This window comes from Myotis lucifugus, unplaced genomic scaffold (genome assembly GCF_000147115.1).
Source record: "Myotis lucifugus unplaced genomic scaffold, Myoluc2.0 scaffold_208, whole genome shotgun sequence".
Taxonomy (NCBI): Eukaryota; Metazoa; Chordata; class Mammalia; order Chiroptera; family Vespertilionidae; genus Myotis; species Myotis lucifugus.
In genome coordinates, this window is record NW_005871256.1 from 2,409,824 (window position 1) to 2,431,138 (window position 21,315).

At 40.5% G+C, this 21,315-nt stretch overlaps 1 protein-coding gene across 7 annotated transcripts in view; it reads left to right on the forward strand.

The window, feature by feature from the left end:
- The window catches only part of RNF216 (ring finger protein 216), a 112,598-nt gene that overhangs the window by 5,922 nt on the left and 85,361 nt on the right, over positions 1-21,315 (forward strand). For 6 of the 7 annotated variants that reach the window (XR_001350027.2, XM_006097710.3, XM_023761445.1 and 3 more), the window contains exons 2-8: positions 3,150-3,269; positions 10,417-10,550; positions 11,248-12,105; positions 13,847-13,923; positions 14,299-14,401; positions 16,821-16,985; positions 20,419-20,533. Coding sequence is in view for 6 of the 7 variants with exons in the window: in XM_006097710.3 (XP_006097772.1) it covers positions 3,203-3,269; positions 10,417-10,550; positions 11,248-12,105; positions 13,847-13,923; positions 14,299-14,401; positions 16,821-16,985; positions 20,419-20,533 (1,519 nt within the window). In the remaining variant the exon portion in view is untranslated. The remainder of the gene's footprint in view (positions 1-3,149; positions 3,270-10,416; positions 10,551-11,247; positions 12,106-13,846; positions 13,924-14,298; positions 14,402-16,820; positions 16,986-20,418; positions 20,534-21,315) is intronic. The other variant, XM_006097711.3, reaches the window with a different exon arrangement.

Below are 21,315 nucleotides of genomic sequence, written 5' to 3' on the forward strand. Positions count from 1 at the left end.
GAGAGAAAAACATCATTTGCTTGCCTCCTGTATGTGACTGACTGGGAATCAAACTTTGCACTTTTTGGTGTCCGGACGGTGCTCCCAGCCAACAGCCATCTGGCCAAGGCTGCTTTCTCATATTTTATTTACTCTTCAACACAGCCTTACAAGATAAGAATAGCTGTTTCTGTTTCACAGATAATAATAATAGTCATAATGTGACAGTTGCTATGTCCCAGGCACTATGCTAAACACTATACATATTTAACTCAATTCGGTTTTAAAATAATCATATTTTTATTTTACAAATGGAGGAACTGGACTCAAGAGGTTAAGTGTTTTGCGCAGTTACTGGTTTACTAAATGGTGAAACCAGGTTTATACCTAAGCAGTCTGATCTGAAGCCCAGATGAGAGGACTGGATGTCAGGAGGTTGAATGACCTTTGCAGAGAAATTAGAAGTAGAAATTTCATCAGATTCTTTTTCACACTGCAGCTTCGGGCCACTGTGTGCTATTCATGAAGAAACTTGCTTAACTACAAGCTTGACATTCTAACTAAATTAGATGTAAAATAAATCACAGTTCCTTTTGATTTACAGTGTAAAACTGAAGAAACCTAGTTGTGGTAAAAGAAGAAATAAGAAACTTGGTTATTGTAATTAAGTGTTCAAAATACTTTTTAAAAATTATATTTGAGCCCTAGCCGGTTTGGCTCAGTGGCTAGAGCGTCGGCCTGCAGACTGAAGGGTCCCAGGTTCGATTCCGGTCAAGGGCATGTACCTTGGTTGCGGGCACATACCCAGTGAGGAGTGTGCAGGAGGCAGCTGATCGATGTTTCTAACTCTCTATCCCTCTCCCTTCCTCTCTGTAAAAAAATCAATAAAATATATTGTTTAAAAAATTAAATTTGAAAGAAAAGTCAGTACTTGAATCGATGCAGTTCAGATTTGACAAGAGCTTTTCTTTCTATCATACTATTTATAAATAGCATTACTGTTATTTCAAGTAAAGACAAACTTATGCTTGGATGTGGGATTTCTAAAATTTGAGATACCTTTGTCCAGTTATAGATACCAGAAAGTTCTGTTGTAAAACAATCTTGATATACAACTTTGTATTATCTAAGTTGGAAAATGCTGATATTATTTGACTATTTACTCTTTGTAGACGTTAATGAGAGAAACCGGGTGGGGAGCTTACCTCTAAAGTACATAATTTCTCCCAGGAAGGCAAAGAAAATTGAGATTTTCTTAGGTATGAAGAAAAATGTTGAGTGGGTAAGTTACAGATAGGATCTTGGAACTAAAGAGGCCCCATAGCAGTTACAATTATACCCTTTTGGTTCTTATTTATTGATTTTCATTCTTGTAATTTTTCAAAGGAAAGCAGGAAAATGGTTCAAAATCAAATTATAGAAAGAATTAAAAGTAATAATACTCTCCTTCTGATTCCCAATTACTGTTTCACATAGGCAACCACTTTCACCCCCCTTATAATGGATTTGCTTCCCCTAACTTTTCATAGTATAATATAACACACAGAAATAAGTTTCACCCCAAACAACTAAGTTTAACCCTGTGCCTAAACTGGATCTAAATGGAATCATTCCATACACACACACACACACACACACACAAAACACACTTTTTATGTCTGGATTCCTTCACTCAGTAACTATGTTTTAATATCTACCCACATTGTATGTGACTGTAATGGCTTCATTTCTTTTTTCTGTATAAGGTTTTAATTATATGAACATACCATAATGTATTTGTCCATTCTATCATTGATGTGTGTCCCTTTTAGTTTTTGGCTTGTAGAATTAATGCTGCTGTGAACATTCTTGTGCATACACCTGATACATGTAAACTATGTTTCTATAATTCAGACTTCTAGCAGTGGATTGTTGGGTCTTTAGGGGACATATATCTTCCACTGTAATTATAAGGTATCAAGCTTTTTTGCACAGTTATGTTACCTATTTACATTCCCACAAACAGTGTAGGAGGGTGCCCTTTTCTCCACATGCTCACAATACTTGTTATATGTTGTCTTTTTTATAATAGCCATTCAGACAGATGTGAGGTGATATGCATTTCCCTGATTAGTGATGTTGTCTTTTCATGTACCTGTTGGCCATTTGAATATCTTACTTGGAAGAAAGGATTTAGGTCCTTTGCCATTTTTAAATTGGATTATTTGTATTTTTAGTGTTAAGTAATATGAATTCTTTATATATTTTGGATTTTAACCCCTTATCAATTAGGTGATTTACAAATATTTCCTCCCATTCCACTGGTTGCCATATAATTGAGTTTTTTTTTGTTTTGTTTTTTATTTTATTGATTTTTTACAGAGAGGAAGGGAGAGAGACAGAGAGTCAGAAACATCGATCAGCCGCCTCCTGCACATCCCCCACTGGGGATGTGCCCGCAACCCAGATACATGCCCTTGACCGGAATCGAACCCGGGACCCTTCAGTCCGCAGGCCGACGCTCTATCCACTGAGCCAAACCGGTTTCGGCATAATTGAGTTTTTAAGTATACTTTTTGTTTTTTATATGTCCCACCTGTCCTTTGATCTTTCATTTATCTTTTATATGTTATTTTGCAGTAATTGTTCTTATTTATTTCACTAGAGGCCCGATGCACGAAATTCATGCACTCGGGGGTGGGGTCCCTCAGCCCAGCCTGCGCCCTCTCACAATCTAGGAGCCCTCGGGGAATGTCCAACTGAGGGCCTAGGCCTGCTCCCCACAGGGAGTGAGCCTAAGCCAACAGTCGGACATCTTTAGCGCTGCTTGGAGGTGGGAGAGGCTCCCACCACCGCCACTGTACTCGCTAGCCGTGAACCCGGCTTCTGGCTGAGTGGCACTCCTCCTGTGAGAGCACACTGACCACCAGGGGGCAGCTTCTGCATTAACATCTGCCTCTGGTGGTCAGTGCGCGTCATAGCAACTGGTCGTTCCACTGTTCGGTCTATTTGCATATTAGCCTTTTATTATATAGGATTGTTTCCTCTTTTGTTGGCTTTATTAGCTTTAGTTATGTATTCATTTAGGTTTTTTTCTTTGTGGTGTTTTCACCAGATACATGGGAAGAGTTTTAATACTTCCCTCATTCTTAATGTTCTTTTTTTCTTCGTTTTCTGTCCCTTTGGAACAGATAGTCACCATGTTTAGATATTAGCAAGCAAATGTGTATGTCCGCATTTGAAAATGGCAGAGGGAAATAACAATGAAGAGGTAATTCACTTGAACAACTTTCACTGCCACCAGGGACAAGGTAAGTGTTGGTTCTCACTTTCTCCTTTTACCATTTTTCCCTTAGTACTACCGTTATATCTTCTTTAAAATGAACCTGTTTTGCACCATGCAGAACCCAGAGATGTCTCATTTTTAGGTCTCAGAGCATCAGGTGTAAATGGACTTACCAGACTAGAATTTTGTGTCAAATGGTGATACCTAATGGCATGATTGAAGGTTAAGAATCTTCCATCACAAGTAGATTAATAAGCTATGAATTAACAGTCTAAAAAGAGCTGTGACCATGTAGTCCTTGGACCTTAAGAAATTGGAGTTTGAGAAAAGTGGCAATTCTCTGTTTTTGAAGGAATAGTGATTGCAAAGGAATACTCCTCCAGACCAAAAAGTACTAAAGCTGTTGCTTAAGTATTTGCCAGGAGATTCTGGTTTAGCCTTATAGGGAATTTTAGGACATGTATTCTTTCATTTTACGGTGTCTTAAATTTGGGGAAATTCATTGCTTCATAAAGGGAAGGAAGCCTGCATTTCTATAACTTCATTCCTAAACATATATGAAATTTCCTGCCAAATCCTGGTACACATTTATACATTGCTAAGAAAAAATTTTAAGCCAATGAGTAGGAAAAGATCATTTTTGCAAGTATAATTTCATGAAAGAGGTTGTACCAGGTTTTTTTTGTGGCTGTTTTTTCCCATTGGTAATATTTTGTGCTTATGATGACTTTTTTTTCCAGCAGGGGATAAATTATATATATTTGGCTTTCAAAGCATTTAAAATTGAGCAAATTTTATTAAGCAAATAAATTGAGAAAAAGAAATATAATTGCTTAAGCTGTGCAAATTATGAGTACTACAAAAGGAATATTGATTTTTTAAAAAATATATATTTTATTGATTTTTTACAAAGAGGAAGGGGGAGAGATAGAGAACTAGAAACATCGATGAGAGAGAAACATCAATCAGCTGCCTCCTGCACACCTCCTACTGGGGATGTGCCCGAAACCAAGGTACATGCCCTTGACCGGAATCGAACCTGGGACCCTTCAGTCCGCAGGCCGACGCTCCATCCAGTGAGCCAAACCGGCTACGGCAGGAATATTGATTTTAAAAATATACTTTAATTTAGAGAGAGAGGAAGGGAGAAGGAGAGATAGAAACATCGATGAGAGAGAAACATCAATTGGCTGCCTCCTGTAGGCCCCGTACTGGGGATTGAGCCCGCAACCCTGGACATGTGCTTTGACTGGGAATCAAACCAGTGACCTCTTGGTGCCTGGGACGACGCTCAACCAACTGAGCCACACTGGCTGGGCGGAAATACTGATTTTTTTAAGGCTTTTCTAAATTGTATATTTTAATTTGGTAGTGATTATAGCTATAATTTATTGTGGTTAAGAAAGTTTTAAATATTAGATATACTTTGTATATATGCTCATTTCCAAATTTTCTGAACATGTATAAATTAACGTGGTAATTGTTTTTTAATTAAGTCTTAAATATACTTGAAAATTTCTTTAAGAATAATAATTTTCTTTTGGGAAAACATTGACTTTGGAGTAATTTTTTGTTGTTGTGGTGGTGGTTTTTTTAAGCTCTATTTGGCTTTATTAAGTAATTCATGAATTGGGGAGCATCCCATCAAGCAACTAGAAGGGTGCTCCCTGGAGGTATATTTTTCTGTTAGACAGGTTTTATGTATTGCACCCATCATGAGGACTGTTTTTAGGCATACAGAGTTGTTTTGTTTTTATTAGCTGTATTAATAATTTTTATTATGCCAACCCTTATAGGCTTTTTGTTTTTTTTAAAATATATTTTATTGATTTTTTACAGAGAGGAAGGGAGAAGGATAGAGAGTTAGAAACATCGATGAGAGAGAAACATTGGTCAGCTGCCTCCTGCACACCCCCTACTGGGAATGTGCCTGCAACCAAGGTACATGCCCTTGACCAGAGTTGAACTCGGGACCCTTGAGTCCGCAGGCTGACACTCTATCCACTGAGCCAAATTAGTCAGGGCTATAGGTTTTTTTTGTAATCATCTTTATTGAGCTACTAGAGGCCCGATGCACAAAATTCATGCAAGAGTAGGCCTTCCTTCCCCTGGCTGCCAGCACCGGCTTCCCTCTGGCACCCGGGACCCAGGCTTCCCTCACAGCCCCTGCTTTATCTGGAAGTAAGTCTGGTCTAATTAGCATATTAAACTTTTATTATAGATAATTTACATACAATAAATGCACACCTTTTAAGTGTATAGTTCAGTGAGTTTTGAAAAATGAATACACCCATATAACCATCACCTCAGTCATGCCATAGAACATCTCTGTCACCCCAGAAAGATTCCTTTATGCCTCTTTGCAGTCAGTCTTCACCCCACTCCTGGACTAAGGAAACCACTGGTCTGCCTTTTGTTGCTATACAATTTCATATAAATGGAAGCATGCAGTATGTATTTTTTGTGCCTGAGTTATCCTGCCCAACATCATTTATTTTGAGATTTATCCATGTGTTACATGTATAAGTAATTTAGTCCTTTTTAATTGTTGAATAATATTCACCTAGAATTCTAAACCTAGTGAAAATAGGCTTTAATATGAAGGTAAATTAGAGTTTAAAACTATAGGAATGAAAAAGATACATTATGCAGATAGTAGCAAAAAAAAAAGAACTAGTATGTCTGTATATTATCAGGTAAAATAGACATTCCAGCCAGGAGTATTAATAAGATTTCATAATGATAAAAGAGTCAGTGCACTGAAAAGATAAAACAATTCTAATCCCTACACACTTAGTAACATGGTGTCAAAATACACAAAGCAAAAACTTACAGAACTAGAAGAAGAAATGAAGAAATGAACAAATCCACACTCATAATGGGAAGTTTTAGCATGTTTCTTTAAATAACTGGGAGAGAGCCAAGGACACACAAAAATTGTATGAATATAGAATATTGGAAGAACAAGATCACCAAATTTGACATAATAGACCCAATGTATTTACCAAAATTGACCATATTTTGAGCCACAAAACAAGTTTCAATTTTCAGAGGATTGAAATTATGTAGGTTATACTAGAGGCCTAGTACACGAATTCGTGCACAGGTGGGGTCCCAGGGGTAGAGGGGGGACATGATCGGCCCTCTGGGCAGGTGGTGGGATGCCCTTGCCAGCCCAGGATCCAGATCCATCCCACTGATGTTCACGCTGGTTGTCGGGAGCCACCTGGCGGCCGCTTTTATATCCTTTCTTCCTTGCTTAGCGTCTAGGGAGGGGGTGTGGCCGTGGTGCCCGAGGCCAACTTTCAGGAAGCCGGTGGCGCTGGTCCATTGGTGCCTGGCCCATTCTCCAGAGATTAGACCTGCATGACTACTGAAGGAGGGAGTGGCTGCCACCGGGCTGGTGGGCTGCCAGGACGGGTCAGTCAGCTGAGCAGCGCTGCCGTTGAGCATCTGCCCCCGGTGGTCAGTGTGTGTCATTAGCAACCAGTTGACCTGTCGTTCTGGTTGTTCTGTTGCTTAGGCTTTTATATATGTAGATTCCCTAGCTATGTTGGAATTAAGTCATAAATCAGTTATAGAAATATAATTAGTCCCTATATGTATGGATAATAGGAGTATACTTCAGAACAACCCATGGTTCAAAGAAATCAACAATGAAAATTGGGAAAATTTTTGAACTGCATGATAGTGAAAATACAATCTATTGAAGCTTATGAGATGCATCTAATATCATGTTTTGAAGAAAACTTATATGTGCATAAGAAAACAAAGCTAAATGTCAAGAAAACTAAATTGCATATATTGAATAAAAAATAAAGCTGGGAAATTAGTAATCTATACCTGGGCTCAGCAAACTGAAATGGCCAGATAGTCACTTTAGCTTTGCAGGTCATATGGTCTCTGTTGAAACTACTCGGCTATACCATTGTATTGTGAAAGCAGCTGTAGATCCTATTAATAAAAGCCTAATATGCTAAGTGTCTGACCATTCGACCAGTCGCTATGATGCGCACTGACCACCACGGGGCAGATGCTCCGACTAGTAGGTTAGCTTGCTGCTGGGGTCCAGCCTATCGGGACTGGGCAAGTCGGGCCAGACATGCCCTGGAGCCCTCCCAGGGTCCCTCCTGATCGTGCACCGGGCCTTTAGTAATATATTAATGATTTAGCATCACTGTGTACCAATAAGGACATGAAGTAAAAAGTACTCTTCTACACTGCTGGTGGGAGTGTAAATTGGTGTAAACAATTTGGAAAATTGTTTGGCTTTGTCTACGAAAAGTGAACATAAGCTTTCCATATGACCCATCAAAAAATGCACCCAACTGAAATGAGTATACCCAGAGACATGTCCAAGAATGTTCCTAACAGCATTGTTCAGGACAGCCAAGACTGGAACCAACCCAGATATCCATCTGGTGAAGAATAATTACTTTAAGGAATAGTCATATAGTGGATTACATACAGCAAGGGAACTACTGCAACATGCAGCAACATGGATACATCTTGGATATATTATTTCTTATATCTTGGATGTAGAAAGCTAGAAACAAAAGAATATACTGAAAAAAACCAAGGAAAATTAATCTGCGGAGTTAAGAAATTCCTAATGTGCTAGAAATGTTGTATTTGCTGCCCTTAGTGATGGTGGTTTTACAGGTTACAGGTATGGACTTTTTGTATTATTAGTTCATGGAGTTATACACTTGATTCATAGACTTTGCTTTGCTATATATACTTTAATTTTTTAAAGTATATTTTTAAAAGCTAATGTGTTTATGGAGTGTTGAGAATCTTGTCAACCATTGGGCTTCACTGTAAGATGATGGATTTCAAACCAGCTTTTTCATTGGGTCCTTTTTGGGGGCTTATTCTATCAGAGAAGAATCTACAGTTTCCTGCATGTGGAATCTAAGACTGCCAGCATTCAGGGAGCCAAGCAGCAGAAGGCAGCAGGGGTCTTATTCATTATGCTGTTTCAGTGGCACCCCTTTCCTTTTTTGACCCCAGCCTGGTGTCTAGTACCTCTCTGGCTCAGAAGCTAGAATGGACCTCCACAGGGTGGGTCTTCTGAGTGGCCAAGTGAGAAGCTTGGCAAATTCTCTCCCCAAAATCAACGATAAAGTTAGACAAAATTGTCAAAAACAACATTTAAAGACTGGAAATGACAAAATACATACAGTAATTAAGAATATTTGTTCAAGAAAATCTAGGATTCTGCAGAATGAATTAGGCCACTTCTGATTGGCGGCCGTCTCTGCAGGTTGCATTTGAGCCTTCTCCACTCTGCTAGAGCTCTGGCCATCTGTTTATCTCTTGCCAGCTGTCATCTCCCTTTCTCTTTGTGTACTTGAGAGGTTATGCTTTTAAGTTCCGTTACTATCATTTTCCTGAGGTTTCAGGAGGTAGTGATAATAATCACTTGAATTCATTTTGCCAGATTTAACCAGACGTCCTCTATCATGTACTTCCCAGGCCCTCTGTTCAATTGGTTAGATTTATTACTCTACTGTGTAGGTAGCAATGGACTTGAAATCAGGCAATTTTACTGTGTGTCAAGTACTAAAATAGGCATTTTATGTGAGCTTTCTCAACTAATACAATTACTTGCGGTAGGCACCATTGTTCACCTTTTTTTAATGTTGAGAAAATGTATGTTTAAAAAGATAGATAACAGCAGCCTGTTGCTAGCTGAGCCTGTGGTGGAGCTGAGATTTTTTTTTTTTTTTAAATATATTTTATTGATTTTTTTACAGAGAGGAAGGGAGAGAGAGAGAGAGAGAGTTAGAAACATCGATGAGAGAGAAACATCGACCAGCTGCCTCCTGCACATCTCCCACTGGGGATGTGCCCGCAACCCAGGTACATGCCCTTGACCGGAATCGAACCCGGGGCCTCTCAGTCCGCAGGCCGACGCTCTATCCACTGAGCCAAACCGGTTTTGGCAAGGGAGCTGAGATTTTAACCCAGGCAATCTGACCTTACAGCACACAGACTTAACCTGTTTTAAACAGCCATCCCTGGCATTATCACAGCTCTGTTGCAGGAATGAAATGAGATAATTGATTTTAGATTGCTTTTCAAATTGTTCGTTTGGTACCATAAAATACATATATGAGGCATTAACCTTTAGAAAGGTTAGAGCTTTAATGGAGAAATTTCAAAATTTGTAATGTGAGACCTCTTTCTTTTTTTATATATATATTGTATTGATTTTTTACAGAGAGGAAGGGAGAAGGATAGAGAGTTAGAAACATCGATGAGAGAGAAACATCGATCAGCTGCCTCCTGCACAACCCCTACTGGCATGTGCCGCAACCAAGGTAACATGCCCTTGACCGGAATCGAACCTGGGACCTTTCAGTCCACAGGCCGATGCTCTATCCACTGAGCCAAACCAGTTAGGGCTCTTTTTTTAAAAAATATTTATTTTCTAGCACAGTTAGTGCACTTTCATTTCATTGCCCATTTTAGCTTTAACAGTCCCATGGAGCTATACAGGAAAAAATATCAGATATTCAATAATTCACATCCAACATGATCTATCTTCAGACAAATTAAAGGAGTTATAGGCAAACAGAATTACTATATCTAGATAATGTTTAGCTCTAGTTACATTTCAAAAGAAACTAGGAAAGTTAAATTGCTTACTATCAAAGATGCTATAGCAGTGTTTGGTTGAAACACTGAAATATGTTTCTATAAATGATACTTAAGGTTATGGCTAAGATGAGCACATCTTAATATTTTAAATCTTAAAAATTTTACTATTTTGAGTGAAATTTTTTTCAGACCTATCAGTTTGAATGACAGTGTTTTATTCTCTGGGAGGAGTAGACATGAGTGTAGGTATGATTTCAATTTTAAGAATTGACAGATTCATCAACAGATTTTTCCAACTGAGTATAAGAAAAAGTTGGTAAGGAATTGTTAAAGAAAAAGAGCATAAGGAATTGTCAGGTTTTCTCAAGTGGTTCCCAAAATGTATTTTTGGCAAAGATCAGCATGGAAACATGGCTCTTAATGCTTAGGTATGTGTCACTTGAGGAGATACCACTAGCCACGAACTTGGCTTTAGACATGACCTTTTGCATCCCAAAACTAAAATCTAAAGAACAGAATGTGATTGTGCCCAACTCCTGGTAACAGTATTTTCTGCCTGTTTTTAGACTGGATCAGTCTCAGAGATGGACCCATCACCATTTCTGATGACTCTGATGAAGAAGGAGTTCCAATGATGGTCACCTCAGCTTCTCAGCAACATGACGAAGAGGACCTGGATGATGATGTCATCCTGACAGAAGTGAGTTTTCTTAAACTTAACCCATGATGAGCATAAGGATATACATTATTTATTTATTTATTTTTAATTGTATTTATTTTTTTAAGAGAGATAGAGCAAGAGAAACATCGATATGAGAGAGAAACATCGCTTGGTTGCCTCCCTTACGTACCCCAACCTGGGATTGAACCCACAACCTGATTATGTGCCCTGACGGGGAATTGAATCAGTGATCCTTCGTGGCACAGGACGATACTCAACCAATTGAGCCACACTGGCCAGGGCTACATTTTTTATTTTAGTAAATAATGCCAAATTACTCTTCTAATTTCATTGCCAGTGTCCCATAGCCTTACCAATGCTTGCTGTTATCTAAATTTTTCTAGTCTTGTGGGGAGGAAAAAAACTTTTTCATTTTTTTAATGTGTTGTCATTTTTTCATTATTTTCTCTCCAGTAGTTTCTGTTTAGTGGTTTCAGATGAAATTATAATTCAAACTATAATTCAGACGTCAATATAAGAATGGCTACTTTTATTCTGAGTGTGAATATAGTATGATCAGATTTCAGTGTTACCACAAGTGTGAAGGATAAATTTTGTGGATGAAGGTGTTTTTGTTTCTTTCCTGTCCTATCTCAGAAGCTGCATATAAGTACATAAGGAGGCCATAGACATAGGAAAGAAATTGAATTATTATTAAAATTTCATTTTTTCTTAGACAAGTAAACCTCAGACATCACGACCCAATCTCATCAAACCAGCTGCCCAGTGGCAAGATCTCAAAAGTTGGGGAGAAGAAAGGCCTAAAAAATCTAGAGCAGCCTTTGAATCAAATAAGAACAACTATTTTGCAGTGTATAACAGCTCATTGTTTGATTCTGGGGCACAGGATGATTCTGAGGATGACTACGATGAATTGCTGGATCTTGGGCCTCCTGGAGTTTCTGAATTCATTAATCCAAGTGGCCAAACAGAAAGAGAACCCAAGCCTGGACCAAGTCATAACCAAGCAACAAATGATATTGTCAACCCCGGATCAGGGCCAAAAATCATCTGGAGAAAAAATGGCCTTCTTATTCCAGATAATGATCCTTTGGACACTCAGAACCAGTCATCTGAAGACTCAGAGACAGACCTTCTATCAAACCTCGGAGACTCGACTGATATGCTAGATGATCAGACCATCGAAGACGACTGCTGGTTAGAAAACCCTCCTTACTTCCATTCTCTAAACCAACAGCCCCGTGAGAGAGCAAACCAGGTTGTTCCTCAGGAGCGGCAGCCTGAAGCAGAACTGGGCCCGTTGTTCTATCAGCATGAGCCCCTTGGGCTGGCTTTTCCAAGGCCGGCTTTTCCAAGACCAGAACCCCAGCACGACGGCATTCCAGGCCCCTCTTCTCCTCAGCCCGCCCATCTTCTAGGAGAGCTTGAAGATCAACAGCTAGCAATAGACGACGACGAGCCAGGCCCAGCCTTTCCACTACAAGGATCTCAGGAGCCCAATTTGGAAAACCTTTGGGAGCAAGAAGCTAATGAAGTAGACCAAGAAGTTGTTGCAATACTAGTGGAAGAAACAGTAAGTTTGATTTCATTAAGTAAATAAGTATAGACACTAAATATACTGAGTTTCCTTTTATTGCAAAAACATTGTGTGTGTGGACTTCACTTTCCTAAGGGGTACATTTATAGAAGAGAAACATGAAAATTAAATCAGAATTTCTTAATCTATTTTTAAACTCCCAGCAAGCCCTTTGGGATTCTAGCTGTAGATTATGGATAACTTGGTGCTGTCATAAGAGCAATCCCCCCAGTAAACCTTAAAGCAGGTTTACCAAATTACCCAGAGCTGCACTGTCCAATGTGTAGGCTCATGCAGCTGGTTAAGTTTAAATGTCTATAAAATTTAAAGTCTTGTTTTCAGTGCCACCCATCACATGTTAAGTGTTCGATAGCCACATGGGCTGAACAGCTACTACAATGGAAAGCACAGAGTAGAACATTTCCATCTTTGTAAAAGTTCTGTTGGCTAACATTGATGTAAATAGTAGGACAGCCCGGCTAGTGTGGCTCAGTGATTGAGTGTCGACCTATGAACTAGGAAGTCACAGATAGATTCCTGGTCAGGACACATTCCTGGGTTTTGGGCTCAGTCCCCAGATGGGGTGTACAGGAGGCAGCCGATCTACTCTCTTTCATCATTGATGTTTCTCTCTCTCTCTCTCTCTCTCTCTCTCTCTCTCTCTCCCCCCCCCCCCCTTTTCTGAAATCAATGACATTATATTTTTTAAAAAATAAAAGTAGCCGTGGCCAGTTTGGCTCAGTGGATAGAGCATCAGCCTGCGGACTGTAAGGTCCCAGGTTCGATTCCGGTCAAGGGCATGTAACCTTGGTTGCGGGCACATCACCAGTGGGAAGTGTGCAGGAGGTAACTGATCGATGTTTCTCATCGATGTTTCTAACTCTCTATCTCTCCCCCTTCCTCTCTGTAAAAAATCAAATAAATAAATAAATAAATAAATAAAAAGTAGTGCAGAGCCCTGGCCAAGTAGCTCAGTTGATTAGAGCATCATCCGATACACCAAGGTTGTGGGCTCGATCCCACTCAGCCAATGAACGCATTAATAAGTGGAACAACAAATTAATGTTTCTCTCTCTTCCTCTCAAAAAAATGAACAGTACAGGGCTTCATGTCCTGATTCTGCTGCCCATGCCTTTGAACACTCTCTTAACCCTTCCTCACTAGATGTTTTCATTTGGCCACTAGGTTGTGTGCTTCCTGAGGGTAAGCACTAGATTGCGCTTTATTCCACTTGGAATCCCTTTGCCTGGGCAGAAATGTTCCATATTTATTGAAAGAATGAAGGACCAGGTGATCTCCAGGGATCTTTCCATATTCTATATAGACAGATGAATCTGGGCACCTGGTGTGGAGTTTTAAGCCAGACACAAACTTGCTTTATAGCTCTTTCCTAGTTTGTAATTATTTGACATCTGTGTGTGTGTGTGTGTGTGTGTGTGTGTGTGTGTGTGTGTTTTGTATATTTTTATTGATTTCAGAGAGGAAGGGAGCGGGAGAGAGAGAAACATCAATGATGAGAGAGGATCATTGATTGCCTCCTGCACGCCCCCTACTGGGGATTGAGCCCACAATCCGGGCATGTGCTGCCCTTGACTGGAATGGAACTTGGGACCCTTCAGTCCACAGGCCAACGTTCTATCCACTGAACCAAACCAGCTAGGGCTGACATCTGGTTTTTATTGCAATTTGAAAACATTCTAATGGATGAAATGTACAGAATGTTTTTATTCCTTTCCAGGAAGCAAGATTTCCAGATGTAGCACCTGGCTATATTGAGGAATTAATTCATTTGAAGAATTATTATGATTTGAATGTGTGAGTATACCACCATGCCTTTCTTTCTTTCCTTTTTTATTGTAGTAAAACAAAAATTTATAATTTAACCATTTTTTGAAAAAACATGTTTTTATTGATTTCAGAGAGGGAAGGAGAGAGAGATAGAAACATTGATGATGAGAGAGAATCATTGATTGACTGCCTCCTGCACTCCCCACACCAGGGAGCAGGACCACAACCTAGGCACATGCCTTGACCAGGAATCAAACTGTGACCTCCTGGTTCATAGGTCAATGCTCAACCAATGAGCCACACCGACCCGGCAGGACTTCATTTTTCAAACATTGTGTTTGAATCAATGAGCAAGTGTGGGATTTGGAAGCAGTATGAAAATAACCTCATTTATTTTTGCAGACTTTGTAATTTTCTTCTGGAAAACCCAGATTATCCAAAGAGAGAAGATCGAGTCATTATCAACCCTAGTAGCAGCCTGCTTGCTAGTCAAGATGAGTTAAAGGCAAGTATTGAGTTCTTGTTTTGCAGTCTCTATCTGGAAATGCTCTGCTTCTTTTCATCGTCTTTATGAGAAGAAAGTGCTTTGTCAGGACACATTTTTAAGCACTAGCCAGGAAAATAGGATTTCAGAATATATTTATTCTTTAGTGGGATTTACCCATCTGAGCCACTTTGAATTCTGAATTTAATTCTTCCCTTTCTCACAAAAAATTAAATAAATCCTCCATCTCTCTCATCCTACGAAGTAAGTTCCTAAAATGAAACAGGAATTGGCCAGGATTTTTTGTATCATCTCAGTTATTTTTTAACATTGAAAATTGAAAACATGAAAAGTTTTAAATATGAGTCCTGTTGAAAGATTTCATATTGATCACCTATATATCCAGCAGTATTTTAAAAGTAAACATTTTACTGTATCCACTTTGCCACCTATCTGTCCCTCTGTCCATCAGCAGCTCTCTCTTGTATTTCATTTCATTATAATGTATTTAAAAGTAAATCTCAAAAGCATCGATATACTGTCGAAAACATACTTCAGCCTGCAGATCATTGCCTAGAATTCAGTATCTGTTTATAGTTTTTTGTTTGTTTTATCCTCACCCAAAGATATTTTTATTGATTTTAGAGAGGAAGGGGGAGAGAAAGAGAAACATTGATTGATTGCTTCCCATACACACCCCAACCAGGGATTGAACTCACAACCCAGGTACATGCCCTGACTGGGAATCGAACCCACAACCTTTTGGTGAATGGGATGATGCTCAATCCAACTTAGCCACCTGGCCAAGGCTGTTTATGGTTTTTTGTTTTTTTATTTATTTATTACTCATTTCAGAGGAAGGGAGAGGGGGAGAGAGAGAAACATCAGTGATGAGAGGGAATCATGGATGGGCTGCCTCCTTGCACGCCCCCCACTGGGGATTGAGCCCACAACCTGGGCTTGTGCCCGACCAAGAATCCAACTGCAACCACTGAGCCACATCGGCTGGACTGTTTATTGTTTTGATGTAAGATTGATATTCAATGCATACACCTGTGTAACCAAATCCTGTATCAAAATATAAAGTTTGACTTTATTTTTTTATTTTTTAATATATTTTTTTGATTTTTTATTTTTTTGATTTTTTACAGAGAGGAAGGGAGAGGAATAGAGAGTCAGAAACATCGATCAGCTGCCTCCTGCACACCCCCTACTGGGGATGTGCCCGCAACCAAGGTACATGCCCTTGACCGGAATCGAACCTGGGACCTTTCAGTCCGCAGGCCGATGCTCTATCCACTGAGCCAAACTGGTTACGGCTAAAGTTTGACTTTTTAAATCCTAATCATTATCACCCTGGCTGGTAGCTCAACTGTTTGAAGCATCAGCCTATATTTGATTCCCAGTCAGGACACATACCAAGTTGCAGGTTCATTTCTCTCTCTTACCCTCCCCCTCATCTCCCCTTTCCCTTCCTCTCAAAGCAATAAACATATCCTCCGGTGAAGATTTTTTTAAAAATTCTTGCCTGGGCCTGTGTGTTCAGTGGTTAGAGCGTTGGCCCACGCAACCTAGGGTTGCAGGTTCCATTCCCCGTCAAGGGCACATACCTGGGTTGTAATTTCCCCAGCCTAGTCGAGACATGTGTGGAAGGCAACCAATTGAGGTGACTCTCTCACACTGATGTTTCTCTCTCCTCTTTCTCTCCCTTTCCCCCTCCCTTCCACTCTCTCTAGAATCAATGGAAAAATATCCTCCCATGAGGATTAACAAAAAAATATGTATATATCTTAATCATTATCTTTATTTGTGGCCCAAAGGAGCATTTAAGATAAGTGGTGAAGGAAAACATAGTTTGGAACTGCCTCATTGGGGTCTGTTGCTCCATCTTTCTATTCCCCACAAATTCATTTTTTTTAAAAATATATTTTTATTGATCCTTCACAGAGAGGAAGGGAGAAGGACAGAGAGCCAGAAACATCGATGAGAGAGAAACATCGATCAGCTGCCTCCTGCGCATCCCCCACTGGGGATGTGCCCGCAACCAAGGCACATGCCCTTGACCGGAATCGAACCTGGGACCCTTGAGTCTGCAGGCCGACGCTCCGTCCACTGAGCCAAACCGGTCAGGGCCACAAATTCTTTTGAGTTACCTCTTTTACGTATTTTATAGCAGGAAAAATTTAATTTTCTAAACATTTTGTGGAAAGAAGATGGCTGAAAGATTGGGTTCAAATCCCCAGCTATACTTTTTTACTAGTAGTAAAACTAGTCTCCAGACTCCAGATGGTCATTTAACTTCTCTGAATCACCATTTCTTCATCTCTAGTCAGGGCTGGTAACCTCCTTATGAGTAATTATGAGTGAGATTGTTCTTTAGTCAGCAATCCTTCAAATGATTTCCTCTGGCCTCTAATGTTGTGCCTCTCTCTCGTTTCAGTTGCCTAAGGTAGACTTCTTTGACTATTCTAAATTGGCTCCTCTTGACCAGCGCTGCTTCATCCAAGCTGCTGACCTCCTGATGGCCGACTTCAAAATGCTCAGCAGCCAGGACATCAAGTGGGCCCTGCATGAGCTCAAAGGACACTATGCAATCACCCGAAAGGTGCTCTACTTCATCTTCCTGGTGGGATCAGGAAGATGACTTCCTGTAATAACCAAGGAAGAGTTCAGCTTGTAGAAATGGGGATGGTTTATGATGGCAAAGGGCTAAGGAGTTTGTCAGGGTGAAGATAAATAGACAAAGGTATTTGCTGATTAGGAAGAACTGAATGAAAAGAAATAATATATTAGAAGCAGGGAAGTTCTGGCTTGACCATAAAGACAAGGGTACTGCATTTTATCTTGGAATGCAGGATGTGTTCCAGTGCTGCTCCTCCCTGATGTGCTTTCTGGCTTAGGGCAGGCCACACAGTCCTGTCCCAAGTAGCTTAGCTATCAGGTCCCTGAGGCGGGGTCTGTAAAGAGCCCAGGAACGCAGCACTGCCCTGGGAGTGGTGGTTTGCCTCAGAAGAGAGTTGGCAGTCCGTTGAAAGCGTCCACGGACTCTGGGGCCCTAAATAAGACTCCCCTTGAGGGCCTTTGTCCCAAGCCTTAGAATAGTGCTGGTCACTAGCGGGTAACACAGACATGCCTCATTAGTGACATCTGCACAGCACCTGTTTCGTGGCGGTCAGGACAGAAGAGGGCACCAACAGGTGTTTGGCTTGTTCCTCTTCCTCTCCTCTGCTGCCATGAAATCCATTTCTCCTGCTGAAGTTCTTGTTCCCAGCAAACAGTATGCTTTTTTCCAATGGACAAATGAATGTGGAGTTATCTTAATGGTACAAGCACCCACTGCGTCTTAACCTGAAACATGGTGAACCCCAGGTGAACGTGACTTCATGCTGAGTCAGATCCTTCTACCTTTAGATTGCCAAGAAGATCCAGGCAACTGTCAATAAACTCCTGATCGTAGGTTAATTTTAGGTGAATTTACGCTGAAGGGAATACAGAGTTAGTGGTTTCTATTTCTGAATTTCATTCCCCAGGTTAGCTAACTAGGGAATGCCTGTACTGTCATTGAAAAGTGAATGAGCTTCCCTCCGAAAATAGGAACTGCAGGAAAGCTGGGACTCTTATCTTGAGGCCCTGCCTAGCGCTGTACTGCTGCAATGGGACCTGACACATTTTCTGAGCTCCCAGGGAGCCCAGAGGAGAAGTGATTGGGGAAGGGGGGTCCTCATTAGTAATGTCCCTGCCAAAGGTTTGATCATCCCACGGCCCACTTGTTACTTGGGTAGGAGGTTGTAGAATTTTGTGGCTGTTTCCCTCATTTATACCTTCCTTAGCCCTTTCCTTATCTTACTGGCCCTTTATATCTTTTATGGTGTCTGCTTATTTTGGTGGATAGTTTGAAACTTTACATGTTATTTAAATGAAAATGATGGCGTGTTGAAGGGAAAGCACTGTTGGCTGAATTCTGGTCGGCTCAACTACAACTTCTCTCTGCCGGTGCAGCTGATGCAGAGTCCTGCCCTGTAGAAAGCGACATTCAGGTGGACAAGGATGTAAAAGGCTTCCACTTTGTAGTTATAGCAATAACATGTCTCCCCTGTGTGTGCTGCTCCTCAGACATGATGATAGCTAAGAGGACGTATGTTCACTCTGAAGACAATCACATTTGCCTGGATTTTCCCCCCATTTATTATTAATAAACATCAAACACATATTTTAAAAAAGATTATATTTTAATAAACCCACGCTTAGCCCATCACTCAGCTTCAGTAATTATCAGCGACTGCCCGATCTTGTTTGATCTCCACCCACTTCCTCCCTCCCAGACTATTTTGAAGCAAATTCCAAGAATCATTTCATTTTCTCTTCAGTCTATAAGTTCTCACTCTCCCCGACCCAGGCTCCAGTCTCTGTCCTCAGCTTTTATGTTATCAAATGCCCGTTACAGTAGTGTTTTTTTATGATTTTTTTTTTATTAATTTCTTAGAGAAATAGGGAGAGAGAGAAAAAAAACATCGATGTGAGCGAAACACATCAATGGCTGTGTTTCAGCTGCCTCTGGCATGACCCCCCCACCAGGATCAAACCTGAAACCCAGGCATGTGCCCTGACCAGGAATCAAACCAGCAACCTTTCAGTGCATGGGATGGTGCCCACCAATTGAGCCACACTGGCCAGGGCCGTTATAGTGTCTTTAGGTCATTCTTTAAAGGAACTTTGGCGGTTTTCACAAATACCCTAAAAATCATACTGGACTGTGTTCTTGATTCTCTCCATTGGAACTAGTACCGCCAGTGGGTATTGATTAGTGAACATGAGCGAGCTGGAGGGAGAGATGCCGGATAATAGTGAAAGGAAAAGTTGTGCTTCAGCGTCTGCTGTTCCTCTGTCCCTGGGAGGTTCTGAGCCTTACTGGCTATTACCCCTTGAGGACACTGGCATCATGGACACAATTCACTTCCTTCCAAAGAGTGTTCCTTCTTTTTGAGGAGATTTTTTAAAAAGATTAAAACAGTACCGTAGTATTATAAAAGAGGAGTATGTCTATGAGAGCACTAGGAAAGAAATGAAGAACGTGGTGTTGAAACAGTCTCAAATAATAGATGTCTTCACTGGAGAACATAGAAAAAGGCTACGAGGCAAGAAAAAGTAGACATGGTGTCTTTGAGGTGTGTAGGTGTAACTTCTAACTAGCAGGTCTTGAAAAGAAGGAATTCTGAACATCTAACTTATCTCGTCTATGTAACTAGACCTTCAGTGGCAAAGACTGTAGCACATTTAAATGCTAATTGGGAAGATCTAAAAAAAAGGGGGAGAAGCCCTGGCTGGTATGTTCAGTGGTTAGAGTGTCGTCCACACACCATAGGATCATGGGCTCGATTCCCGGTCAAGGGCACATCTGGGTGTGGGTTTATACCCCACCCCCTGGTTGGGGTGTATGTGCAAGGCAGCCAGTCAATGTGTCTCTCTCACATTGATGTTTCTCTCTCTCTCTCTGCCCCCCTCCCTCCACTCTCTCTTAAAGGCAATGGGGAAAAAATATCCTCTGGTGAGGATTAACAAAAAATAATATTAAATAAAAAAGGGGAAAGCGAAAAGGTATGGAAGATGGGATTATCACTGGCATAAGAACTTTGTGCTCCAGGACAAAGGTGAAAGCAACGAATTAATGTAGGGGAGTGGGCCTGGGAGTGATGACCAGAATAACACCATATAGGGAGTGTCTGTGCAATACAACTCCCTAGCCATTTGTTTGTGATTTAGCCTGTACTTATTCAAGGACAGTTTGAGCAGTTTCTGTTTACGTACGTTGCCCTTTAATTTGTCAGCAAGCATTTTGGTTCTGCCATTGTAGCAGTTCATCAGAGTCAGAGAAAACAAAAATAATTAAATGCTACCTGTTATTTTGCCACTACCTGTTTCTGTAAGCCATGCAGGGGAGAAGCTGAAACTGAGGCAAAATGAAATTTGGGGATTGCCTGTGTTCCAGGTATTCTCGTGTCCTATTTATAGTGGTAATCTTTCTCTTTCTCAATTTTTAGGCCTTTTCTGATGCCATTAAAAAATGGCAGGAGCTATCACCAGAAACCAGTGGAAAAAGAAAAAAGAGAAAAGAAATGAACCAGTATTCTTACATAGATTTCAAGTTTGAACAAGGTAATGGCAAACTGTGACGCTGCTGTGCAAAACCGTCCCCTTCCCACACACTCTTGCCTCTGAAATTTTCTGCTATGGTTGTAGCTCTTGCCTCTGAAAAGACTTGGAATCTGTCTGTTGCCACTTCGTCTTCTTGATTTTCCTTCTCTGTGTGCACTTCACTAGCTTGTCAGTATCTCTTTGAAAGTTTGGATGTACCAGGCTAGACAAAGTATTCCAAGTGAGATCTGCTGTGTAAAGACAGCAGCTGGGATTTTGAATCTGTACATAAGTCCATACAGCCTAAGAATGTTGTTGCTTTGTGAAATCAAATATGTCCCACTTTTGGCTCACATTAAACTCTTGTCGCCCTAATCGGCTTGGCTCAGTGGATAGAGCGTCAGCCTGCGGACTGAAGGGTCCCAGGTTTGATTCCGGTCAAGGGCATGTACCTTGGTTACGGGCACATCCCCAGTAGGGGGTGTGCAAGAGGCAGCTGATCAATGTTTCTCTCTCATCGATGTTTCTAACTCTCTATCCCTCTCCCTTCCTCTCTGTAAAAAAATCAATAAAATATATTAAAAATAAAATATAAAAAAATAAACTCTTGTCTGTTCACCCACCTTACTTTTAAAAAAGTCTCTCAGTTTTGATGCATCTGACATTTTTCCCTGTTAACTTCATTTTAGCCCCTTGTTTCAGATATATCCCTTTTAATTTTAGATTCCGGTTCTTATATTGCACTTATTAGATCATCTTTAAGGACATTGGAAGTTAGAAATAGAAAATACACTTGATACGCA